Genomic DNA, 25,831 nt, shown 5'->3' on the forward strand with positions numbered 1-25,831 from the left:
GCGATTAAATTTTAATTGAAATCACACTAGTTTTTACAGAATACAAATATACGGGTGGGTTCATCCACACACACACACACCCCCCCCCCCCCAACTTACCATGGGAAGAGCTAACCAAAGCCAAGTGGACCTAAGAGCATGTCTAACAGGCCCCGTATTTTTTCGCCCCTTAAAACGCGAGTAGAGGGCCCTGTATCTAGTTTTCGCCGGCCGAAAACTCGGACGAGCTAGCAGACCCCGTATCACTAAACTGTAAAAGGGTATATTCCTAGAATATACCAAATCAATTTTTTTTTCTTTTTTTCTCTTCTTCCTCCTCTCCTTCTTCCTCCTCCAACCACCCCGTGCCCCTGCCCCGAGCCCCTGCCCTCCCGGCCGGCCGCCGCCCCCGCGCCGCCCCTGCCCGCCGCCACCGGCTCCGCCCCCAGCCCACCGCCGCCCCTGCCCGCGCTCGCCCGTCCTCGCCCGCCACGGCTCCGCCCGCCCCGACCTCGCCCGCGGCCGCCCGCCCCCGCTCGCTCGCCCGCCCGCCATGGCTCCGTCCGCCCGCCCCCGCTCGCCCGCCCGCCATGGCTCCGTCCGCCCGCCACTGCTCCGTCCGCCTCCACCACGCCCGCGCGTCCCTGCATCTCCGGCTTGGCTGCACCCGCAGCTGCCGCTCGCACCGCGTCGCGCCTCGCACGCTCCCCGCCCGTGCCGGCTCCGACGCCATCGGGTGCACACGCGCCCGGCTGCTCCAACCGTCGCGATTTTCTGAAAGTTCAGCGCGCCACGAGTGAGGGGTTGGCCCTGTATTCAGCCTCCCGCCCCGTAGAAGTAAGGGGCCAAAAGCCACCCCGTAGCCAAAACTGTAAAAAATCGACGCGGGGGCCTATTTTACGGGGTCTGCTAGATGGCCGGGTAGAGCCATACCCCGTATATCGGCGGTTATTTTACGGGGTTGGGCCTTTTAAGGGGTCTGTTAGACCTGCTCTAACAAACACAAGATCCCTTACAAAGTTACAATAGTTCCAAATAATCCAGAAGTAACTTTTTTCCATGTACTCCAAACAATCCGAATGGGCACGCCGACGCCTCGTGCCACGTCAGATGGAAGCCCTTGGCCACGCATGGCAGTCGTTGAATGAGCGGCCGGCGTAATGGCCCAGCCATGTGTGCCGGAGATTAATGGCACCACCGCCAACCTACCTTCGCCTACCTCCAGCCAATCAATAATTGAGCACCACCGCCCCACGCCTTCCTATGGGTATAAAACGGGGTGGTTGGGCACCAGCTCCTCCTCACACAAACCCTAGCGCCGCTGCTTGCCGGCCACCATCTCCCCAAGCGCTCCATGGCCGGTTCTACTGGCCGCGGTCGGGGCTGCCGAGGCAGAGGTTGGGGTGCAGGATCCCCACCCTCTGAACGCTTGCCGTCCCTGGACTACTGCCCCGAGTTCTTCGATTTTGTCGTCCTCATTAAGGAGGACCCTTTGGGTTCAAAAAGGCTCTCGGAGAAATTCGTGCAATATCTTACCAGCTAGCATGCACTTGTTGGAAGCCACCTGCTGCTTCTGTCGGTGGCCTATCGAGGTGTTGTTTGATGGGGAAGGCCACATGTTCCTCCACACTGGCTGGGACAAGTTCGCCCGCACTCACAACTTCGAGGTCGGCTGCTTGGTGAACTTCAAGTGGGAAAGCAACGGCGAGCTCATGGTGAAGATGTTTGACGACACATCCTGTCATTGGCACTACCACGGCGACATGAGCAACGACGAGCTCATGGTGAAGATGTTTGACGACATGTTTGACTGGCCGGACGAGGAGCCCTCGCCGGTGTTGCCGTACCTGGCGAGCTTCCCTGGGGGCGTGAGCCCCCAGTTCGTCCACCGGCGAGCGCTGCGCTTGCGCGCGCCCTCCGACCGGTTCCATTTGCGCTGCTCCGCGTCGGTGCGGAAGACGGGCGGACGCGGCAGCGAGTCGCCGCTGCCCAATCCGGCGCCACGGCCTTCGGAGCCGCCACGGGACGCCATCGCACACCGGCGGGTGCTGGATCGCTTCCTGGGGCTCGCTGGATTGCTTGCCGGAAATGGTGCTTGGCGGCGGCGGAGGGAGAGGAACGGCGGAGGGGAGTAGGGTTTGCGAACCGAACTTCCCTCCGCGAATCCTTTTAATACGGGGCGTGCGGGGAGTTTCTCGGGCCCCTGAACTTCTTTTACGTGCCGGTCCATCTTTTCAGGCTCCGTTCTACAACACATTCGGTCCGAACCCGTAAATCCGCCGGAAAAGTTCAGTTCCAACGGGATTTACAGGCTCGTTAGAGATGCTCTAAGTCCGATCTAGTTTGCATGTGCCAAAGCAGTGACAACTTTTTTCTTTTGCTCTTCTTCCGTCTGGCCACTATTTCCATGATCTTTCAGCTAGTACAATGGAATATGTTATGTGATAGCTACTGGGCATCAAAACGTGATACCATAGAAAAACAAAAAATATATCAAAACTACTTTCTGTAATCATATTCTCTCTCTCAGTCTAGTAAAGGATGTCTCAACTTTATGTAAACTTAGATGTGTCTATAACTGGGGGTTAGTGTATAGATATTAAAATTTATTTAAAGTTGTGGCATCCCCTTTATTGGACGGAGGGGGTATTAGTTACAACCAACTCGCAAAACTTCCATCTAAGATAAACCAAGATGAATATTCAACATTTAATAATATATTTTAGGGATTGTCTATAGCTCAATTAGCTGAGAAGTCAAATGACGTCATCCATCGACCATTCCATTTGTTACATCGTACACGCACACATGAGCAAACAACCGTACGACAATGAATCTAGCGACTAATCATTTTCTATATGCGACACCCTGACGCGGCGACGCCCATTATCTGTGTGTTGTCCTCAGTTACTTATTCACTAATATTTTGCTGAGATCAAATTCATAATACAGGCGCTGATAGATCAGCAAAATAGACCGCGGAAGTATAGGATATGTATATGCTACAAACTTTTCAACTATAAATAGGAGATAATTCACAATACAAAAATAAATTTTAAGAATATTTTTCTTAATAGCAGCTCTAGTTGTAACAGGAAAAAATATCAGTTGCAATCCTACCTACAACTACAAAAATCCCATTTTCAATCACAGTTGCAATTGCAACAATATAGAAATCTTAGTTGCGACCGCACTTGTAAATGCAAAAAAATATGGCAGTTGCAACACTACTTGGAACAGAAAAACACGGTTACAACCCCAAATGCAACCATAGAATTCTCTGAAAAACTCAGTTGTAACTCCGCTTGCAACTAAAAAAGCTTGGTTGCAACTTCACTTGCAACTGTAGAAATCTCGGTTGCATCCCAAATTGCAACTGAAAAACTCTCGTTTCATCAACGCTCCAACAGCTCATGAAGCAGAAGCCCCTGTCAACCCCCAGGGAAAGGAAATTGTAGCTATGCACCACCAGGTCTACATCTTCCAACTTAGACACGACCGGAATCTCAACCACAGAGAGTGGCTTAGCGCCATCGACATTGATCTTGTATCCGGCGATGGCCTTCATTGTCCTTGATAAGCCGAGGAAGAGCCCAGGGCTGTGCGGGTCGGCGCCGTTGACAAACGGCAGGCAGTTCTTGTCATCCACCGTCGACCACCTGTTGGAGCTGGTGTCAAACGCGTAGGTGCCCACATGTCCGGTCACGGACACCAGTATGCGGGAGCCCACGGCGGCGTAGGACTTGACCGTAACACTCGGTGGACAAACGTAATCCCCTGGGGTGAGTTCCCAGGGAAAGAATGGCGGCCGCTTCAGGCGTCTCCACTTGCAGTTGGTTAGACGGTCGTCGACTTCCCGTGCACTCGAGAGGTCGAGGACCTCGAACCAGGGCACGAAGTTGAGCGGTCCAACCACGGAGGGGGTTCGGGCCAGGGCGTAGATCTTGTGGCCGATTGGTAGCAGGATCGGGTAGCTCTTGACCGACTTAGGCTCCGGTCCACGGATCACCAACTGCTTCCCGGTGTCGAAGATGATGGTCCCCGGGCCGTAGCGGCGCCTATCGGTTGAGCAGCCGCCTACGCCGACGATCCACCGGCGGTCCTTCGATTTGAAGGGGACGAAAGACATGTTGTGGTTGCGTTTGAGGCGATCGAGGCGGCGTGGGATTCTCACCGGTGTGTCTCCGCCGCCGTCGGTGTAGGGTTCGATCTTGAACACGGAAAAGGCAGGGCTCACGTACCCATGGCCTACCACCAGGTAGGCCGACTTCTCCACGTCGGCCGTCCTCTGCTTCTTCTCCGGGCGAACGATCTCCTGCGCTTCGGCCATCCTCTGCTTCTTCTTCTTCGGGAGCATGGCCTCCTCCACGTCCCTACCTCTTCTACCGGTCCTCCTCTTCATCTCTGTGCGCCGCAGTCGCCAACGCCAACGCCGCCCGGGATTGTTTCTGTTCAGATGAGAATACGGTCGCTCGGGATGATGTTGGTTTCTTTTTCCGAGATTGCAAGACGTAGGGCCAGGCCCACGGCCCACCTTGGTGGTGATCATAAAATCCAGGGAAAGACGGCTGTCCATTGAGGTTTTGCAGCACCTTCGCCTCTGTTCCGTCCCTGTTCCCGCGAGATGCCGAGCGAGCTGAAGCGCCAAGCGGAGGATGATGGTTCCACTTCCGCCAGCCATCGCCGGAGAATCGACGACCCCGACACGCCGATTTACCTGGTCATGGAGCACAAGGCCGGGAAGAAAAAGGCCGCCAAGCCCTCCTACTCCATCCTCACCGTCGGCGCAACGACGCCTATGGTCCCCCTGCACCTCAGCCAACCCGGCATGTCCTTCGCCGCGGTATCGTCGCCGCAGGGGTCCTGGATCGTCGGCGTGGGCGGGGAAGGGCAGGGTCACACCATCATCTACGATGTCGCGACCTCCAAGGAGTTTCACGGCCCCGACCTCAGTACCAACAAGATGGATCCCGTCCTGATACCGTTCCGTGGCCAGCTCTACGTGCTCTCGCGCCGCCCCTCCATCAAGTGGGGGCGAGGGGCCTCGAGTACCTTCCCTGGTTCGAGCGGATTTGCTTCAAGGATGGCCGCCCTAGGTGGAATCATTCTGAACTTCTGATACGCCATGACTCAAGCGCTGACCTCTGTAGTCTCTGACTACGACCATGATTACTCTATATTCGTATTGCAATTTGTTGCAAAATAATGCTGGCACCTAGCCATGGTGTTATATGATCTATGCATATACATCTACATGAGTTAGCTACGCTTGCTTGTACTCCACTTGATCTGAAAAGCTAGATATCTTACCTGCTCTTCCTATGGCCTTTGTCAATGGTGGCGAGCCTATGTGCAGCAACAGTTATCGCACCCTCTGCCCCCTTGAAGTGTCTCTCGGTCATCATTGGCAACTCGACATCCCCAAGAGGTAACACAAAATCACCTGCTAGGAAAACAATCCTAAAAAAGAAGGACAAAAATGAACAAATAGATCTATTCCCCCAAGAAGAACTAGTCCATGGAACCAAGTAAAACAAAAAGATTGGATCGATCGATTACCTGCTAGATCCCAGCCGCTGGACGGACTCCGAACAGCCACCGTTGCCTCGACGAGTACCTTTTCGTTCCGTCGTCGGACATGGCCATCACCATCGACCATCTCCGATGGCCAGCCATGGCCTCTTCTCGTCTCCTCTCCTCTGCTCTACTCGACAAGTAAAAGTCAAAGTCTAAATCACACACGCTACCCGCACGCGGTCAGTCACGAAGGGTCTGTACTTATAGAGTGTAGATTGGAGGGAAGAGAGGAAGTCTTTTTGAAATTTGATGCAGCAAAGAGGTGATCCGATGTAATGGAGGGCTCAGACGCATGAAGCACACGGATTGCTGACCTGTCATCTCGCCGGCGTCTCGATGCCGTGGTTGTTATTGTTTCATGCGATCCCATGGGTCATCCAACGTAATAGCTGCCTACACTAATTTTGGAATTCCCTGCCTCCTAATAAATATCATCCATCGTAATAGATGCATGCACTGATTTCGGGTTTCTCTTCCTCCGAATAAATAGCTATCTTCCTGGAATAAATTGATGAATCCGAAATCAAGGGAACCTGGGTCAAACTTTGTTTTCGTTTCCTACTAATACGGATGCATTTGTTTCCTAATTTATGTACTGATTTTTTCTTGAGATTTTTTTTGTCTTGCTCCCTAGTTAATTATACTAGTTGAATGTTTGCTACGGAATAAAAAAAAGGGAACCACATTGATCAAGCAATTGTCCTAATCTATACCAATATAAAAAGGCACAGAGGGGGCAGAACCAACCAAACACGGCCATTAGATGGACATCTAACGCTCCAAATCATCACCACAATTAGTGCTAAAACAGCCCAGGCTGACAACTCCCAGACGCTAATCACCCGGCCCTAAACTAATCACCCGTCCCTAATCACCCGTCCCTAATCCGTGGACAACGCTGCCCCATAGCCCGCCGCGCACGACGCCCGCCGCCCCCACGCCCGCCGCCCGACGCCCGCCGCACGCCGCCCCCACGCCCGCCGCCCGACGCCCGTCGCCCGCCGCCCGACGCCCCCACGCCCGCCGCCCGACGCCCGCCGCCCCGACGCCGCCGGTTTGAGTTTGAGTTCCTTTTTTTCATTTTCCTTGAAAGTTTGGGTCAATTTCATTGCAATTTAAATGGAAATATGCCCGCACGTCTATCTCAATGCAATTTAAGTCTGGGTCAATCCAACATTAGGCAGTATTTTTTCAGCTACTTACTGAACCGGAGTTGAGGACAAATGATCTAAGGTCAGGGATATATTACCAATATAAAAAGGCACAGAGGGGGCAGAACCAACCAAACACGGCCATTAGATGGACATCTAACGCTCCAAATCATCACCACAATTAGTGCTAAAACAGCCCAGGCTGACAACTCCCAGACGCTAATCACCCGGCCCTAAACTAATCACCCGTCCCTAATCACCCGTCCCTAATCCGTGGACAACGCTGCCCCATCGCCCGCCGCGCACGACGCCCGCCGCGCACGCTGCCCCCACGCCCGCCGCCCGCCGCCCGACGCCCGCCGCACGCCGCACGCCGCCCCCACGCCCGTCGCCCGCCGCCCGACGCCCCACGCCCGCCGCCCGCCGCCCGACGCCCGTCGCCCGCCGCCCGACGCCCGCCGGTTTGAGTTTGAGTTCCTTTTTTCATTTTCCTTGAAAGTTTGGGTCAATTTCATTGCAATTTAAATGGAAATATGCCCGCACGTCTATCTCAATGCAATTTAAGTCTGGGTCAATCCAACATTAGGCAGTATTTTTTCAGCTACTTACTGAACCGGAGTTGAGGACAAATGATCTAAGGTCAGGGATATATCACTTCCAGCCTGAGACCATCGTGTTTACGGACCTGGAAGAACTGACTTGATTATATCTCCACCCTCTTTTCACAGCCAAGTTGTTTCTATGCAAGTTGTAGTTGTTCTCTGAATAATTTTCAGCACGGAAAAATAAAGATGTGTGCATCTCCGTACATATATGCATATCATATATATGTGATCTTATAATTCAGACCAGAGTCATAGAAATAATATGGTGTATGTAAGCTCTCTGGAAGGAATTTATTTGTTTCTTGAAATAAGTTATCTCTGAACATTTTTGAGAACCTATAGTATCTATGGCCAATTCTGTTCTTCTCTATGAATTGCACAGGTCTGGCCTCTTTCGAAAAAGAAACGTCTACAGTTGACATTTTCATCTAATTTTGTTGCTCGAACTTCCTAGCATCGGATCAATATGTGACATTGAATGTGCTCCATTATTAAATCGAAAAACTCAGTTTCGTCCACATTTTTCTGAATGCATCACTTGGCGACATTTTTGCTCATTATGTGGATGCATGGAGGTCATGATACTCTGAATTATCACAGGGTAGCAGCATCATGCAGTAACACTTGGGCAAGCCATTTAACAACCACTTTTTTTGTAGGCAAACGTAAAACTGATGTGCTACAGTTCTTAGTGCGGTGCTTGGGATTTGGCCTGTACGATTTGTCAAAATAGAAGAAGAGGTGAAACAGTTCTTAGCTGAGCCTATATATATATTTATTGGTATACTATGTCTATGTAGTCACCTTGATGAGAATTGTTAATTGGCTGGCTGGTACCAGGTTCCAAAATAATTATTTATATATTGTATAAAAATGCAATTCTTGTCTAATGTCATTGATCAGGTTACTGTCTAACTGCATTGATCAGGGTTATTGTCTAATGGCATCGATCAAGGTTATTGCCAACCAAGCTGATAACTTAACATGTAATTCTTGTCTAATGGCATTGATCAGGGTTATTGGCAAACAAGCAAGTAAATATTTAGGAGATAACTACATTTCTGCAGATGAGAGTTATTGGCAAACAACCTGCTAGACTCTGATCTGGTGGACACCTTGATAAGAATTTGTGTATGGCCATGTATAGTATGAAGAAGACGACCAGAATATTAAGTTGGAGTTGGTCTCAGTCAGTTGTGCCAAGTCGTGGAAGACTGCAGGTAATATGGATTTGAAGGACTGCGACGATGTGTAAGTTGTTCCTCTTGTGACAAGAGGCTGTTCAAAGGAAGGGGAGATGCGTGTGGCCTGGGTGACTCAGGCCACCGGTGAGTTTTGCTTCCTATCATTTGCGTAGGTGTATGTACGTACAGAATTGTTGGCTATAAACAGCTACTTCAATCATGTGTTGCATCCTCTACCATATTTCATATTTTACCATGATTTTGTGATTTAACATACTTAATGCTGAAATCTGAACATTGTGGTCACAATTGGAGGACATAACTAATAGCTTGTGAAACTAATGTTCTTTTTATGTATGGATTAGTCATAATTTTAGTTACATGGTTGATCATTATGCATGCCCTTCTTTAGTCGTCCCTCCTCAAGTCCTTGATAATTCATCCCTTTAATGGAAAGTTGAATGGAAATTTTGGATCATGAGCTCAACTTTCAAGGTGTGAACTACTCTTTTATCCTCCAAGTACGTTAATTGAACTAATGCTGTTTTAGTTTGTCACAGTTGGCTTCTACATTGACCTCCATTGTCATAAACCATCTCAAGAATGCATAGTTTGCAAGTGTTGCATCCTGTATCATGTTCGTTTCTTTCCACTGTAGTGTTGAATAATAAATGTGTCCACTCTCTGTTTACAGTATTCGTGAGAAGATCTAACCAAAGTATAGGTCATAATTTTTTTTTTCTTACACACGTACTAAAAAATGGCCGCTTACAGAGTATTCGAGAAATTTTATTACCGTATTATCATATTTAAATGTGTGCATATTCTTCTGAAGTGGCTGTTGGGGGTGTTTACACCAGCCACACCTGATTGGGGAGTATATGGTGCAGATCCGAGATGCATATTTTTACTGAATCATGTTTGTTTTCAGTTCAGGGATTGCTGATGATAGGTTTGACTTCGATCCAAGCTCTTCAAAATTGCTAGGAGGAAATGGGAAGGTATATTAAATGTTGCCTATTATTGGCAAAACTAGACATCCTAATTTGGGTGAATATAAGAGACTTTCCGATTTTCAGTTTTTTGAGCACGTAATTTGGTTTCAGATCTGTAGCAAAGCATGAGCATTTTGCTGAACCGGATTCTTGATGTGTACACTTCGAGGTAAGGAACTTGATGGTAGAATGACATCCGTCCTGCCAATTTTTGACGGTACCCTGGCCTGTGAAAATAGCGATTCTAATTATTGACGCTTTGTTAAAAGTGACCATAATGTTTTTTCTGATACAACCACAAAAAATCTGCATGCGTTTGCTAAAAAAGCACGTTCAAAAATAGTATTATGCCTTAGCTCATAACTTGACAATAATGTTTCATATGCATGAGAACCCTAAAACTATTTATTTGCGCGATTGTTGTTAAATTATAATAGAATAACTTATGCTTCCCGTTACATTTAATGACTGTGTATTCGTTTCCTTCTAGGGATCATCCCATTACGTTTTTTGCTCCATATCAATTAGAGTGCCCTTCCATGATTATATGGATCTAATATTAATTGAGCATATTCCGATTGATTTTCTGTTGTGATGAAAATGGATGATATCCCACCCTTCCATTTTTAGTTGCATTTTCTGTTGGGTGATATCAATCACCTTTAATGATTGTGTATTTGTTTCCTTCTAGAAATCATCTCATTCCTTATTGCTCCATATCAATTACAATGACATCCAATCTAGCTTAAATAATAACATGAAGTCTACTGAATATGATCTTACACACCTTTGGTTGCTGCACTTCATATGTGGCATGTATAATCTGTTAACAGAATAATGCCATAGAAAGTAAAACATGATATTCAAATTTGAAAACCGAACTTCCAAACTAGCAAATGCAAAATTTGACGTATCTAATGCTACTATAATTTTCACACGCATACTAGGTTCTGCAATACTACTATAACTTGGTCTATGCCAATTCTGTTCTTCTCTATGAATTGCACAGGTCTGGCCTCTTTCGAAAAAGAAACGTCTACACTTGACATTTTCATCTAAATTTGTTGCTCGAACTTCCTAGCACCGGATCAATATGTGACATTGAATGTGCTCCATTATTAAATCGAAAAACTCAGTTTCTTCCACATTTTTCTGAATGCATCACTTGGCGACATTTTTGCTCATTATGTGGATGCATGGAGGTCATGATACTCTGAATTCACAGGGTAGCAGCATCATGCAGTAACACTTGGGCAAGCCAGTTAACAACCACTTTTTTTATAGGCAAACGTTAAACTGAAGTGCTACAGTTGCGGTGCGAGGAATTTGGCATGTACTCTGAATTCAAATGCGCCGTTGATGCGTGCCTTCCTCGCCCTGCAGCCCTGTCTTGGAAGGTGGGTAAGAACTATTCTACTGAGTGCAGGATGCAGGGCAAAAACATCCAGTAAACTACTTTTCTTGAGCCCAGGATGGGATGCAACAACAGATGGTTGACCATGATTTTTATCCTATCGCCCACGTTTAAGTGCCGCATGTGGATTCTCTAACTTCTTTATTTCATCATGTCACATGCCTGTAGGTATTTTCATAGTTTATAGGAGATACATGATGCCACAAATGGAATGATGAAATCTTTGATTGGATTATTCATGGCAGTACTATCCCTCACATATAGTCTATCTTATCAGGAGCAGCTTGACTAAAACTATGGTATGGACAATTTGGATGATGCACAGAGGGGCTAAATGTCTTAGCAATATACTAAAAAAGCTTGCAGTCTGAAGTACAAATGTTATTTCTTTTTATCAGCTTTAATGTTTGATAACGAATAACCATGATAATTAAGTGAGTGGATCCCTCATTGAACATAACAAACGTTTCATACTTTCCTAATACTGGATATACGTGAGATTTGTGCATATTTACTTACTTTCTGTGAAAACTACATGGTACACATTTCTTGCTACAATGGCATGCATGCTAAAAAATCTCAGTTACCACTGTATAATTCCAATTCGGATTAGAACATGTGCATCGCACAATTTAATTGGCTCACTACGGTCTTAACCTTCTAACGAAAACAGGAAACGCTCATAATCTTTGGTTATTTGTCCTCACAGTTTTTTTCTTGAGCAGAGCTTCCTCGGGTGATGCTGATGAAGGCAACCTACTCAGAACTTGAAAAAAAGATTGTGATAAGAAGGGGTGGAGCTGGGTATGCAACAGACAAGAATGATGGCCCCCTTGTTTTGTTTTTGGTAACCCACTTCATTCACTGCTGCACTTGTTGGTTCGACCCATAGTCTCTGTGGATTCAGTTCTTGATGTCAGCAAATATTTTTTTGTCCATCAGATGTGTGTGAGTGCATAATCAATAGTTTTCCTCTTTTTTGTACCTTCTTAATTTATACAGGCCATTTGTCACAAAGTTAAACTGTCATTCCTTATATCATCATGGAATATGTTTGTGTATTTTTTCTTAGCTTAAGCAAGTGCATATAGACATGTTAACTAATTTTTTTTTTTACATATATGCTTGTACTACCATCTTTTTTAGGTAGATATGATGTAAGGTAGAACAAAAGTTTGCGCCTGCTCAAACTGCAACAACTTGCATATGCAACCTGGTGAATTGATGTCGAATAACTCCCTACAATATTTTCTTTAACATATTCTAGCCGAAGCTCTCAAAGGCACAACACGCAAGCTTATGAATATCGATTGGGATGTTAGTGTGGAGATCAAACACGATGTGCTCAGGAAATTCTTAATATGTTAGTGTTCTTTAAGCGTACCACCCTTTAGATTGATGAACTATGTGTGTTCATATTGTATTCTATAAGGAGATACAATTGTACAAAATCTAGCATCAGCTTGATTTAGAGGGATAAATCTCTGAGAAATGTACTAATGTTTTATATTTGATATTTGGGAGCTTGTAATGTATTCTTGATTCAGTTTATGTCAGTCAAGATACACATTGGGCATGCAAGATATCATTGGTTTATGATTTGGATACTTGAAGTATAATTTCACTTGTGCGCAACAGCTTTTTAAACATGCCAGCTTTTTGTTTAATTTTTGCCATTACATGTCGCTAATCTTTGGTTTATCATTCCAGCAATGGGATTTTTCGTTTGCCATTACAGGATGTGCTAAAAAAGTCGATATTGCCGCTTGCGGGCCTTGCTTTCTCTCTTCGTTAATGAAACTGTGCCGTTTTCATAAAACAAATTGGTACATGTCAAACACAAGTCGAGATAGACAGAGCAACACCGTCAATTTTCCTTTACTTTTCAAAATTAGTTTTCAAATGGATCTAATGTGATAAAATTATTGAATGCATTTGAAACGTGCATTGCACGTGCACTTTTACTAGTGTTGACAAAGTTGTCAAACATAACAGAACAAGAGTACCAATTCTCTCTACAAGTCTAAATCACACGCGCAACTCGCACGCGGTGAGTCATGATGGATATGTATTTATAGAGGCTAGGTTGGACGGAAAAGAGGAAGACCGTTTAAAATTTGATGTGGCAAAGAGATGATCCGGAATAATGGAAGGCTGAGACGCATGAGGGACGCGGATTGCTGACTTTCGACTCACTGGTGTGGTCATTGCGCCGTGGGATCCAATAGGTCATCCATTGTAATTGTTGCCTGCACTAATTTCGGGTTTCCTTGCCTCCAAATAAATGGCTGCCTAGATGGGCCATATCCATCGTAATATAACTGCATGCACTAACTTCAGGGTTCTCTCCCACCTAATGAATTGATCAATCTGAAATCAAGGGAACTGGGGTCAAACTTTGTTTTTGTTTTACCGATGCAGCTCTATTTGTTTCCGAATTTATGTACTGATTTATTTTTTTAAGTGTCAAATTTGTCTTGCTTCCTACAGAATTATACTTGCCAAAGAACCATCAATCAAGGACTTTTTGTTACCACCAGCTAGAGACAGAGAGATGATTGTTGGTTTGACCAGTAAAACGACAAGAAAACATAACCTCTAGCATGTACTTCAAACAAATTAAGGACAAACAACTTTGTATCAATGCTTCAAACCATCAAAATATATATCCTTTCCATCAGCAAGATTGAACCAGATATGTCGTTTAACCACTATTGTACAATATGATTGAGCTTATACAAAATAGAAGCATCAGTACGTATTGGATCACTACATATCAGCTACATGGTGGACACAAACATAAGACACCATGCACACCTAGCCCCAGAAAAAACATCACATTTCCAGCGGTCAATTAGATTACACAACACACTAGTAACAAGAGCTCATGAGTGGGAAGAACATGAAAGACCACTACAGCTCTCGTCTTTCTCTTCCACCTTCGGCTCCTCTTCCTCCTCCACGGCCGCATCAGGCAGGTCCAGCTTCTTCTACACTAACCGTACCCACCAGAAAGGGGGGTGTTGTGCAGCCAGTCGAGTCGATGCCCTTCAACCAGTCAGCCAACTCCTTGAAGGATTCCTCAAGGTACTTGGCGGAACACCTCGTTGGATTGATATACCACGGCTGAAGATCAAAATGCGAGATTCACAGGGCATAACCTTCAGCACCAGCTGAGCCTAGGAGCACCTGAAAACATCACAGGCCATCATGCATATCATTATTCCAAGCCAGGGGTTAGCCGATCCTACCACCGCACGCAAGGCACGTGAGCAGAATCCCAATTAGAATATAACTACATATATTTGCAACCAAAAACTGCACATATATTGAATATATCGATATATAAGCTATATTCAATCTGCAACCAAATCATGAATAGAAGTTGTGTTTCGCTGCCAAAAGAAAATCAAGATCTGCAACCAAGCGCGTTGAAGGCACCTAGCTACTATCAAACACTAATCGGGATGTGGGTCAACAACTATAATCCAACATGTAGTATCAACTACAAATAAAAATCAGCTAAACAAAGGAGAATGCAGAAGTTGTTCGCACCTACTCATCCACCGCTAAGCATCAGGATGCTGGCGTCCTCTCCGACGACATCAACAACATCGTAGCTGCAGGCGACAAAGTCCTCGGAGGGCTGCACACGATGTCAAATGGACAAGGCAAAAGAAGATAAGACATAATCAGCCAGCACAACATATAAGTTTCAGATTATGAGTCAATTGGTAGACATGTTTCCCCATAGCAAAAAATATTTCTAGCATCACAGTCAGAATATAGCACCGTCAAATTTATACTTTCTTTAGGAATCAAACAACTGGGCTTGATATAGAGCATCCCAGTAGCCTTTTCTATGCATCTCAAAATCTGAACATCTAAAGAGCATACCATTAGCCTTTTCTATGCATGCGATTATCAAGAGCTCAACAATGTTCACTCAAGACCTGACGCTACTATGTATGCCAAAAAATGCACTATATCAATGGAACACACCATGGTCGCTATGCAGAGCACATACATGGATCAGAATATCAACTGTAGATCACAACAATGCTAATATGCAAACATCTAAAAGACAGTGATGATTTAACAGCAGCTACCGTATTCATATTAAGAATTAGAGATAGGATTTCTGCTCACATACCAATTAGAATATAGCATACCAGAACGATACAGCACAACGCACACACATAGGTGCCATCATCAGGATTAAATCACAGCCAATAGAGGATGCCTTGGACAAGAAGAAAGTAGCATTATCATTAATACATTATTTATTTTAGACATTAGAGGCTAATACAAACTAGAACCTTATAAACTACATCACTAACACAAGCCAGTACCAGAAAAGCAGCACAAATAGTTGAAAGTTTAACTTCTTGATGGCCAGGCAGAGGGCATCGACTTGAGGAATAACCTGGGAGGATTGTAACGAAGCTAAGATAGCACAACCACTGCGGTGAACTTGGCGCCACGTCCTGCCCAGCAGCAGTCGCACCACATGCTCTTTTGCACCTCACAGATTAGAAGAAGATTGCATATTAGGAAAGAAAAGAGGATAGATAAGCTACTATGCACAAAATATTGCAGATGAAAGCTTTATATAACAAGGTTCATAGCAACTAGAGTTTCACAGCAAACGCCAAGGATCATGATAGAGCGAATGATTCCATCAATATTAAATCTTTGCTTGACTACAAATAAAAGAAATAAAAATGGTACTGCACATGACAAGGAGATGTTGCAAGAAAAGAGACAAGTTTACAATTTGAACAACTATAGGTGACGGAAATATAATATGCACATTGAATCTAGATGGAGTTGAGTACAACATCTTATCGAATTAAGCATGCTTCACACAAGAGAGACAGTAATGATCACATTTAATAGGCAATAAAACTGCTCACAAAAAATCAGTTAGGTGTTGCATCTAATCAACCAGGAACATACACTAGATCACACCATTGCAGATGAAAGTTAGGTGTTGCGCTTGTGGATGTCGTGGATGGCATCACCATCGAGCCTCCTGCTCATTCTGTTCCCTCCAACAATGCTTGCCAGTACTGCCACTTCGCACCCTTTTAGCTCCTCCTCTTATGGTATAGCAAATAGGAAATAATTAAAAGAATCGAGTAAGCAATTAATTTCAGGGTAGCAGGATGCCGACAGCGGCAGCGTCCTCTCTAGCGAGATCAATAGTGCAAAGCATTTGCCACCTTGCAACTCATCGAACAGATGGTGCGAGATCCCCATAAGCATCCCACCACAAAAGATTTTTAGGCAAGTCGAAACGTGCTCCGTAGGAAAATCAAAAGGAATACATACCCGGCAAAATTTTCTGGAACGCACGAAAGTAAAAGATATGCATGTTCAATACCAGAATAAAAAATCAAGATGATACCACTCTGAAGGCACTAACAAGACCAAATGCTTAAATGCTAAGTTCCAGTTGCGGAATATGGAATAAGAAACAAGAACTAAAAAAATATGATGGAAATTATATTGCCATTCACGAATATACAAATCACTTCAATTCCTGGAACTATTGTCTTGGTTATTTTCACATCACCCGTACAACACATCATTTTACTGGAGTGGAAGAGTAATCTCACCCTGAATCCATCGCCTGCATCGACCAGAACCCATACATTTCTCCTATGCATCCTTGAGTGCTCCATCTGCAATAGCAAGGTCCAAGGAACCATCAGTTTCCCAAATCATAAGCTCTAAATTGAGAAAAAAAGCGAAAAAAGCCCGAGGTTAAAAGCTTCATTTTTGCATTTCACTTAAGAGGCGATGGGTGTTTTCATGCCCAATCTTGTCACTAGTTCATGCCGGCCTATAGCCAAATGTTACTATGTTTCGATTCCTCTTGTGAAATGCCCTTTGAAAGCCTCCTTTTCCTAGAACATTCATCCTAGCTACAGGAAAAAGAAATCACCAAAATAATACAGTTTGAATAGACAGATTCTTGTAGAAAGGTAAGATTTCAAGATATATAGATTTCAACAAAATATGGCTCAAGAATTGCCATGTACTCTCTTAATGAATAGTGAATAAACTGTGACTGGAAACGAATAGCTAAATTTGAGAGTTGAGTACTAAGAATGGGGTGAAAAGGAAACAACATCAAGAACACCCCTAGGAAAGAAAGAAAAATAAACCACAATAACAATTCAATTGCACAAGAAAAAGCAAAGCCTAAGCTTTAAGCTAAAAAAATAAACACTTCGTGAGAGAGCATATTACTTTCACATACTGTAAGCGACATAGAACCACTACATGTATAGCCCAAAATGAACAAATTTTCAGTCTCCAATCATCTCAGATCTCTCTTTAGACAGAGGGTTGTCAGTTTATAGGAAATTTGTTGTACTGCATATTTTGGCCAGAGAGTCACTAGAGAGCATCTCACATGGACTTTCCCCCTCCGAAGATGCAGAAAAGAGTCGAAACATGCAAGGAAATATCAAACTTAGCAATACAATACTTGAAGGAGAAATTTAAAATACATTGCACTCTCCACTAAGTAACTAACAATCGCATCTCTCAATTCAAATGAACAAAGCACATGAACCACACTTTATTTTGAGGGGCATGAATAGATCACTGCACTACCCCATTGGATACTACATCCTGCTTTGTGGAAAAGCCTACTAATTACGAACTAATAAAGCTATACTACCAATTTCAGGTACAACTTACAAGCATTAGCACACCTAATTTGAGGTGGCATGGTGATTCCAGTAATAAATCTATACTACCAATTTGACTGTTTCAGGTAATAAAATATACTACCAATTTGAGTGTTTTGGGCAATAAACAACACTACCAATTCGATAACTGGAAATGAAACTTGCACCACAGGTTTCATTATTTAAATGCATGAAGAGGACGTCATTAATAATGCCCTCTTGGCCTACTACTGTAGCATGTCAGAAAAATGATGAAATAGGTCAAACAACTAATGATTTTGCTCAATTACCTAGAGTTCTTATAAATCTGAAGACTTGTTTGATTCTAAGGATTCTCAAACGAACTTTGTAAGATTATTACCCATAGGAAGTTTACCTATAGATGCCTCAAAGGGTTGTAACCTCCAAAATTCCTATGGATTGCTTTCCTATACTACAGTTTCATAGGATTTCTAGCAAGAAGTTAGACCACTTGGAAAATTTCCTATGTGCCTATGACAACTATGACATGTACTCAATCCCTATAGTAATTTCATGCATTTTTTCCTGTGGTGCAACCAAACGACTTCTGCAACTAAGTCGTGCGTTTTCTAGAATTTCACATGCCATAACATATTGTTCCAGCGTTTCTCCTACTCTTGTGCTTTTGAAAACCTTTGAATCAAGCAGGCACTGATTCAGAAAAGGGATGTTTGTGCTTCACTCGCTTTCCATCTTCACTAACAACCTGCATGCATAACCGATATATACGTGACTGGTCAAAACTAATACAGCATATCGGTTAAAAAGGAAAAAAAAAGCAAGCAAGATATAATCTATAAAATACATCATATCCTAGTTTCAAAGAAAGAAACATGCACCACCTAGGAAAGTAACATAATAGTAGCATCATAATACATACAGTATTATGAATTTTTTGTCCATTATATATATCATATCTTAGCATGCATAACAACACAGTCTAGACAAGCTGGACACCACTCAAGGAAAATCTTCTCCTTTGGCTGGATCTACAAGACCGTTTTTGGACAGGTGTTCGCCTTGCGCGTAAGGGTCTCCAGGGTCCAACCCTTTGTCCCTTTTGTGATCAAGCACCTGAAACTATCAACCACTTAATGGTGCAATGACCTTTTGCAAGATCTGTATGGTTCCAAATTCTAAGGGCACATGGAAGGGAAAGCTTCACACTTGACGGAGATTCCATGTTGTATAGCTGGTAGTGTGGGATACAACGATGTCAGCCAAAGAAGAACATGCTTCACTTGGCTACTCTAAGTGTGGCATGTTGCCGGAGTCATACAGTATACTATCTAGAACTCCCCACGACGAGTAAATCGTTCTAGATGTCCTTCCCAAGTTGTATATGAAGATTCACTTGATAAACTGGAAGTATGAATGTACAAATCATTTCAATTTATGGAACTATTATATTGGTTATGTTCACATCACACGTACACCACATCATGATATTGGAGTGGCAGAGTAATCTCACCCTGAATCCCTCGGCGACTGCTCCAATCCATCCAGAGCCCATACAGTTCTTCTATGCATCGTACATCCTACAATGCTCCATCTGCAACAGCAAGCCATCACCAAAATTAGACAACCATACTCCAAAAAAAAAAAGCTGATATGACCTTATCAGGTATTCAGGTGTTGCGCGTCAGGATACCAAGTAAAGAAAAGAGCTTTCACCAATTAGAGGTTACATATCCAGATGCATACATGCTTTCCATCAGATCAATATGAATACATAGAATGCCAATACACTGCTTACCCATGGAATTAGAAGCAAAAGAATGGAACACAAAGATGAAAGAATACTAGGTAAACCTAGCTCATTTGCCAAAGCAAATTCGCAATTTTGAGCATTCAACACAGATTTCACGAATGTTTGATTCCATCTTCTTGCAAATTAAGATAGGAAATAGTAGCTAGCAGATCGCACACAGAACTAGTGCAAGTATTTATTATGGTGCATCGATGAAAAAATGACCCAGATTTGATCATGATATGAACTATTCCAAACAATTTTGCAGGGGAAAAAGGACCTTTTGCAGGGCGCCGTGATGGAGGACGTCTCCGAGCTGGGGCTGGACGAGCTCCTCGTCCAACATGTCCAGGCCTCTACCTTCTACAAAGCCATGCCGAGATGGGGAACAAGGAGGACGAGGAGGTTTGGCCGGAGATGCAGCAACCCACGGCGCCAGGACACGCTTGCCGGAAGGGTTGCATGCCCCGAGGACTCCGGCGCCCGTGAGGGGGAGGATGTTGGCCGGCCATGTCTGCTGAGCGTGGGGCAGGCGGTCTCTGAGCTGCCTCACCCCACCCGTTGCCGCGGCAAGGATTTGAGGTGTTGTTGAGGACTTGCGTTCCTCGCCATGGAATAGAGAGTGGGGAGGAGGGCCGGCGGTGATCCTCGTTCGTGGCCGCGGAGATTGGAATCTAAAAACAACCAAAACTACAAAGCATCAGAGTTTAAAACATCTCATGCTTATTACATGGGGAATAAATCTTGATGCCAACATTAGTTGTGCTTTTGATGGATTTTTTAGCTACCCCTACTAGTACACACTAGCAGCAGCAACTAGTAGGGTAGGCAGGAAAACTAGCCCAAGTAGTTGTTAGCTCGGAGCAATTTCGCACGAGTTGCTAGCTAGTAATACTCATAGGGTAGAGTTTCTTTTCCATTCTCATGAACTGCTAAACCTCTGTTTAGGGATTTTTTCTCGGCCGAATATCCAAAATCTCGCCGAAAACCATAAATTCCGGTACCTCCCGAGAAACACTGAAACCGATCAAAAAAATCGGCTTTATTTGAATTTAAACTATGGTCTGTGATAAAATAAGATCGTATTTTGTATATACAAACAGCTTGCTGGGCTCGTGGTTAGGTTATCTGGAGCCTCTCATGTTGTCTTGGGTTCGAGTACCCATTGCCGCAAATTCTCCTTTTTCAGTTTATTCTGCTTTTTTCCTTAAAAAGGAAAGGTGTACCCATTCCTGCAAATTGTCCTTTTTCAGTTTATTCTGCTCTTTTGCTTAAAAAAAGAAAGGTGTCGGAATCAAGATTCGAGGACACCACCTAATGTCATTTGACGGGATAGTCTTACCGCTGCGTCGCATAACCAGTTGTGCTAATGTATGCTTGAATTTTTTTGTTTGGTGCCAAAAAAAATTGAATTCCAATTTTGTTTGAATAAACTCATACTATAAATGCCCCAGATTTCCGAGATTTCGCGGTAACCGGATTTTCCGTGTCCTCCTGGTAAAAATGTCACCGAGAAAAAAAAATCTTGCTGCTCACATAATGCATCGATGTGCGTCCGATCTTGCTAGCTCATCTAGCTCAAATATGTGCATGACACTTCCTCTCTATTAGAATTTTCTTTAATAAAGAAACTTAGACGCTATGCTCAGTTGATTAAATGGAAGATTAATTACAAAGAAAGTTGCAAATTTTGGCATCGTAATATCACATATCAAACAATGGAGAATATAAGTACATAAAGCACACATCTCAAGTGACATATAAACACACAATCCAACTCCAAGTACATAAGTCTAACCAAAGAGGAACAAACTCTAACAACAAATATTTTACATATATGCAAGCATGAAATATCCAGATCATCAGCCTCACATGAATCAAATGAGGGCCATCAGCTCAAAAGCTGGGAAAGAAACACCCGATGTGGTATCACAAGGCACAAGGGAGCCGGAGATCGAAGGGGTGAACCAAAAGCGTACCAGAGAGGTTGTAGTCGAGGCCAAGCATAGTGCCACCATGATAGCACTGTCTGAGCCGGAACAACCAGGTCATGCCGGACCGAACAGCCAACAAGTAGGACCAGCAAGAGTGAAGCAGCACCGCATACAATTATGAACCTAACATATTAAAAGTTCACATGTTAGAAAAGACAGGACTATAATTAAGCTACTATGCAAAGACAGAGGGCACAATATCAACGAAACATACCATGGTAACTATGCACAGCACATACACGGATCAAAAGATCAATTCTAGATAATAACAATGCTTCTATGCAAACATCTAAAAGACAGCGAGGATTTAACATCAACTACCATATTCATATTAAGAATAAGAGATAGGCTTTCTATTCACAGACCAAATAGACTAGACAACCCTATAGCACAACACACACACACATAGTTGCAGTCAAAACACATGCCAGCATCACGGTTAAATAACAACCAATACAGTAGGACATGAACAAGAAGAAAGTAACATGATCATTAATTCATTATTTATTATAGACATTAGAGGAAAATAAAAATGAGCACCTTATAAAGTACATCACCGACAGCACAATCCAATACCAGAAAAGCACCACAAATAATTGATAGTTCAACTGCTTGATGGCCAGACACAGGGCATCGACTCGAGGAATAACCTGAGAGAATTGTAGCAGAAGACGAGATAGCACTACCACCGCGGTGAACTTCCCGCCACGGCCTACCCAGCAGCAGCCGCACTGCATAATCTTATGCACCTCACAGATTAGAATATGATTGCATATTAGAAAAGAAAAGACGATACATAAGCTACTATGCACAAACCATACACAGATACAATCATTCAAGCTGAAAGTTTTATACAACAAGGTTTAAAGAAACTGGAGTTTCACAGTAGAACAAGGATCAAGATAGGGCGAATGGTTCCATCAATTTAAATCTTTGCTTGCTTGCAAATAATGGGAGTATAAATGATATTGTACATTACAAGGAGATGTTGCAACAAAAGAGAAAAGTTTACAATATAAACAGCTAGAGGTGACAGATATATAGCATGCCCATTGATGGAGTTGAGTGCAACATCTAATATCTAATTAAGTATGCTTCATACAGGAGAGACAACACTGATCACATTTAGCAGGCAAAAAAAGTGCTCACAAACAATTACTTAGGTGTTGTATCTAATCAACTAGGAACATACACTAGATCACACCATTGCAGATGAAAGTTGGGTGTTGCGCTTGTGGATGTCGTGGATGGCATCGCCACCGAGCATCCCCAGCTTCCTGGTTCCCAGTATACCCAGTTTGCGCCCTTTTAGCTCTTCCTCTTCCAGTATGAACTGAACCTGAAAAACATAGAAGATTTTTATTACTGCCTATGCATAACAACCAGGAAACAATTAACATAATTGAGTAAGAAATTACTTGCTGGCAGCGTCCTCTCCTGCGACACCAATAGTGCACATCATCTGCCAATGTGGATCTCGTTGGACAAATGGTGCGAGATCCCCATCAGTGACCTGCCACGGAAGAATTTTAGGCAAGTCAAAACGTGCTTAGTATGAAAACCATAAGGAATTCATGCCCGGCAGGCAATGCACAAAAATAAAAGATATGCATGATCAATACCAGAATAAAAAAGATGATGGAAAACTAAAGTAAAAGATATGCATGATACCACTGTCAAGGCACTAACAAAACTAAATGCTTAAATGCTAAGTTCCAGTTATGCAATATGGAATAACAAACAAGAATTAAAAAAAGATGATGGAAATCATATCTCCATTCATGAATATACAAATAATTCTAATTCATTTCAATTCCAGGAACTATTGTCTCGGTTATGTTCACATAACCCTATAACACATCATTAGATGGAGTAGCAGGGTAATCTATGAATCCTCCACTGCTCTATCTGGCAATGTGGATCTCGTTGGACAAATGGTGCGAGATCCCCATCAGTGACCTGCCACGGAAGAATTTTAGGCAAGTCAAAACGTGCTTAGTATGAAAACCATAAGGAATTCATGCCCGGCAGGCAATGCACAAAAATAAAAGATATGCATGATCAATACCAGAATAAAAATCAGAGAGTTCAAGTTATGCATGATACCACTGTGAAGGCACTAACAAAACTAAATGCTTAAATGCTAAGTTCCAGTTATGCAATATGGAATAAGAAACAAGAATTAAAAAAGATGATGGAAAACTAAAGTAAAAGATATGCATGATACCACTTGTCAAGGCTCTAACAAAACTAAATGCTTAAATGCTAAGTTCCAGTTATGCAATATGGAATAACAAACAAGAATTAAAAAAAGATGATGGAAATCATATCTCCATTCATGAATATACAAATAATTCTAATTCATTTCAATTCCAGGAACTATTGTCTCGGTTATGTTCACGTAACCCTATAACACATCATTAGATGGAGTGGCAAGGTAATCTCACCCGAATCCCTCGGCCACATCAATCGCTCCAATCTAGAGCCCATACATTTCTCCTATGAATCCTCCACTTGCTCTATCCGGCAATGTGGATCTCGTTGGACAAATGGTGCGAGATCCCCATCGGTGACCTGCCACGGAAGAATTTTAGGCAAGTCAAAACGTGCTTAGTATGAAAACCATAAGGAATTCATGCCCGGCAGTGCAATGCACAAAAATAAAAGATATGCATGATCAATACCGAATAAAAATCAGAGAGTTCAAGTTATGCATGATACCACTCGTGAAGGCACTAACAAAACTAAATGCTTAAATGCTAAGTTCCAGTTATGCAATATGGAATAAGAAACAAGAATTAAAAAAGATGATGGAAAACTAAAGTAAAAGATATGCATGATACCACTTGTCAAGGCACTAACAAAACTAAATGCTTAAATGCTAAGTTCCAGTTATGCAATATGGAATAACAAACAAGAATTAAAAAAAGATGATGGAAATCATATCTCCATTCATGAATATACAAATAATTCTAATTCATTTCAATTCCAGGAACTATTGTCTCGGTTATGTTCACGTAACCCTATAACACATCATTAGATGGAGTGGCAGGGTAATCTCACCCAGAATCCCTCGGCCACATCAACTGCTCCAATCTAGAGCCCATAGATTTCTCCTATGAATCCTCCACTGCTCTATCTGGCAATGTGGATCTCGTTGGACAAATGGTGCGAGATCCCCATCAGTGACCTGCCACGGAAGAATTTTAGGCAAGTCAAAACGTGCTTAGTATGAAAACCATAAGCAATTCATGCCCGGCAGGCAATGCACAATAATAAAAGATATGCATGATCAATACCAGAATAAAAATCAGAGAGTTCAAGTTATGCATGATACCACTGTGAAGGCACTAACAAAACTAAATGCTTAAATGCTAAGTTCTAGTTATGCAATATGGAATAAGAAACAAGAATTAAAAAAGATGATGGAAAACTAAAGTAAAAGATATGCATGATACCACTGTCAAGGCTCTAACAAAACTAAATGCTTAAATGCTAAGTTCCGGTTATGCAATATGGAATAACAAACAAGAATTAAAAAAGATGATGGAAATCATATCTCCATTCATGAATATACAAATAATTCTAATTCATTTCAATTCCAGGAACTATTATCTCGGTTATGTTCACATAACCCTATAACACATCATTAGATGGAGTGGCAGGGTAATCTCACCCAGAATCCCTCGGCCACATCAACTGCTCCAATCTAGAGCCCATACATTTCTCCTATGAATCCTCCACTGCTCTATCTGGCAATGTGGATCTCGTTGGACAAATGGTGCGAGATCCCCATCGATGACCTGCCACGGAAGAATTTTAGGCAAGTCAAAACGTGCTTAGTATGAAAACCATAAGGAATTCATGCCCGGCAGTGCAATGCACAAAAATAAAAGATATGCATGATCAATACCAGAATAAAAATCAGAGAGTTCAAGTTATGCATGATACCACCTTGTGAAGGCACTAACAAAACTAAATGCTTAAATGCTAAGTTCCAGTTATGCAATATGGAATAAGAAACAAGAATTAAAAAAGATGATGGAAAACTAAAGTAAAAGATATGCATGATACCACTTGTCAAGGCTCTAACAAAACTAAATGCTTAAATGCTAAGTTCCGAGTTATGCAATATGGAATAACAAACAAGAATTAAAAAAAGATGATGGAAATCATATCTCCATTCATGAATATACAAATAATTCTAATTCATTTCAATTCCAGGAACTATTGTCTCGGTTATGTTCACGTAACCCTATAACACATCATTAGATGGAGTGGCAGGGTAATCTCACCCAGAATCCCTCGGCCACATCAACTGCTCCAATCTAGAGCCCATACATTTCTCCTATGAATCCTCCACTGCTCTATCTGGCAATGTGGATCTCGTTGGACAAATGGTGCGAGATCCCCATCAGTGACCTGCCACGGAAGAATTTTAGGCAAGTCAAAACGTG

The 25,831-nt window shown here is 43.1% G+C and overlaps 1 protein-coding gene and 1 long non-coding RNA gene across 4 annotated transcripts; one reads left to right on the top strand and one right to left on the bottom strand.

The window, feature by feature from the left end:
• Nucleotides 1–3,268: 3,268 nt before the first annotated feature.
• LOC124664974 lies at nucleotides 3,269–4,381 on the bottom strand. The gene has a single exon (XM_047202380.1). The coding sequence runs from the start codon at nucleotides 4,379–4,381 to the stop codon at nucleotides 3,269–3,271; it is 1,113 nt and encodes a 370-aa protein (XP_047058336.1).
• Nucleotides 4,382–6,647: 2,266 nt separating this feature from the next.
• On the top strand, nucleotides 6,648–11,941 carry LOC124666717. 3 transcript variants are annotated; one of them, XR_006990997.1, is made up of 5 exons: nucleotides 6,648–6,789; nucleotides 7,347–8,640; nucleotides 9,428–9,497; nucleotides 9,603–9,660; nucleotides 10,776–11,941. It is a non-coding gene; the product is annotated as an uncharacterized LOC124666717 (long non-coding RNA). The 3 variants fall into 3 exon arrangements; XR_006990996.1 differs by lacking the exon at nucleotides 6,648–6,789 and having other exon boundaries at nucleotides 7,220–8,640; nucleotides 10,776–11,204; nucleotides 11,631–11,941; XR_006990995.1 differs by lacking the exon at nucleotides 6,648–6,789 and having other exon boundaries at nucleotides 7,220–8,640.
• The last annotated feature ends 13,890 nt before the right edge of the window (nucleotides 11,942–25,831 follow it).

Source organism: Lolium rigidum, chromosome 6, assembly GCF_022539505.1.
Source record: "Lolium rigidum isolate FL_2022 chromosome 6, APGP_CSIRO_Lrig_0.1, whole genome shotgun sequence".
NCBI lineage: Eukaryota > Viridiplantae > Streptophyta > Magnoliopsida > Poales > Poaceae > Lolium > Lolium rigidum.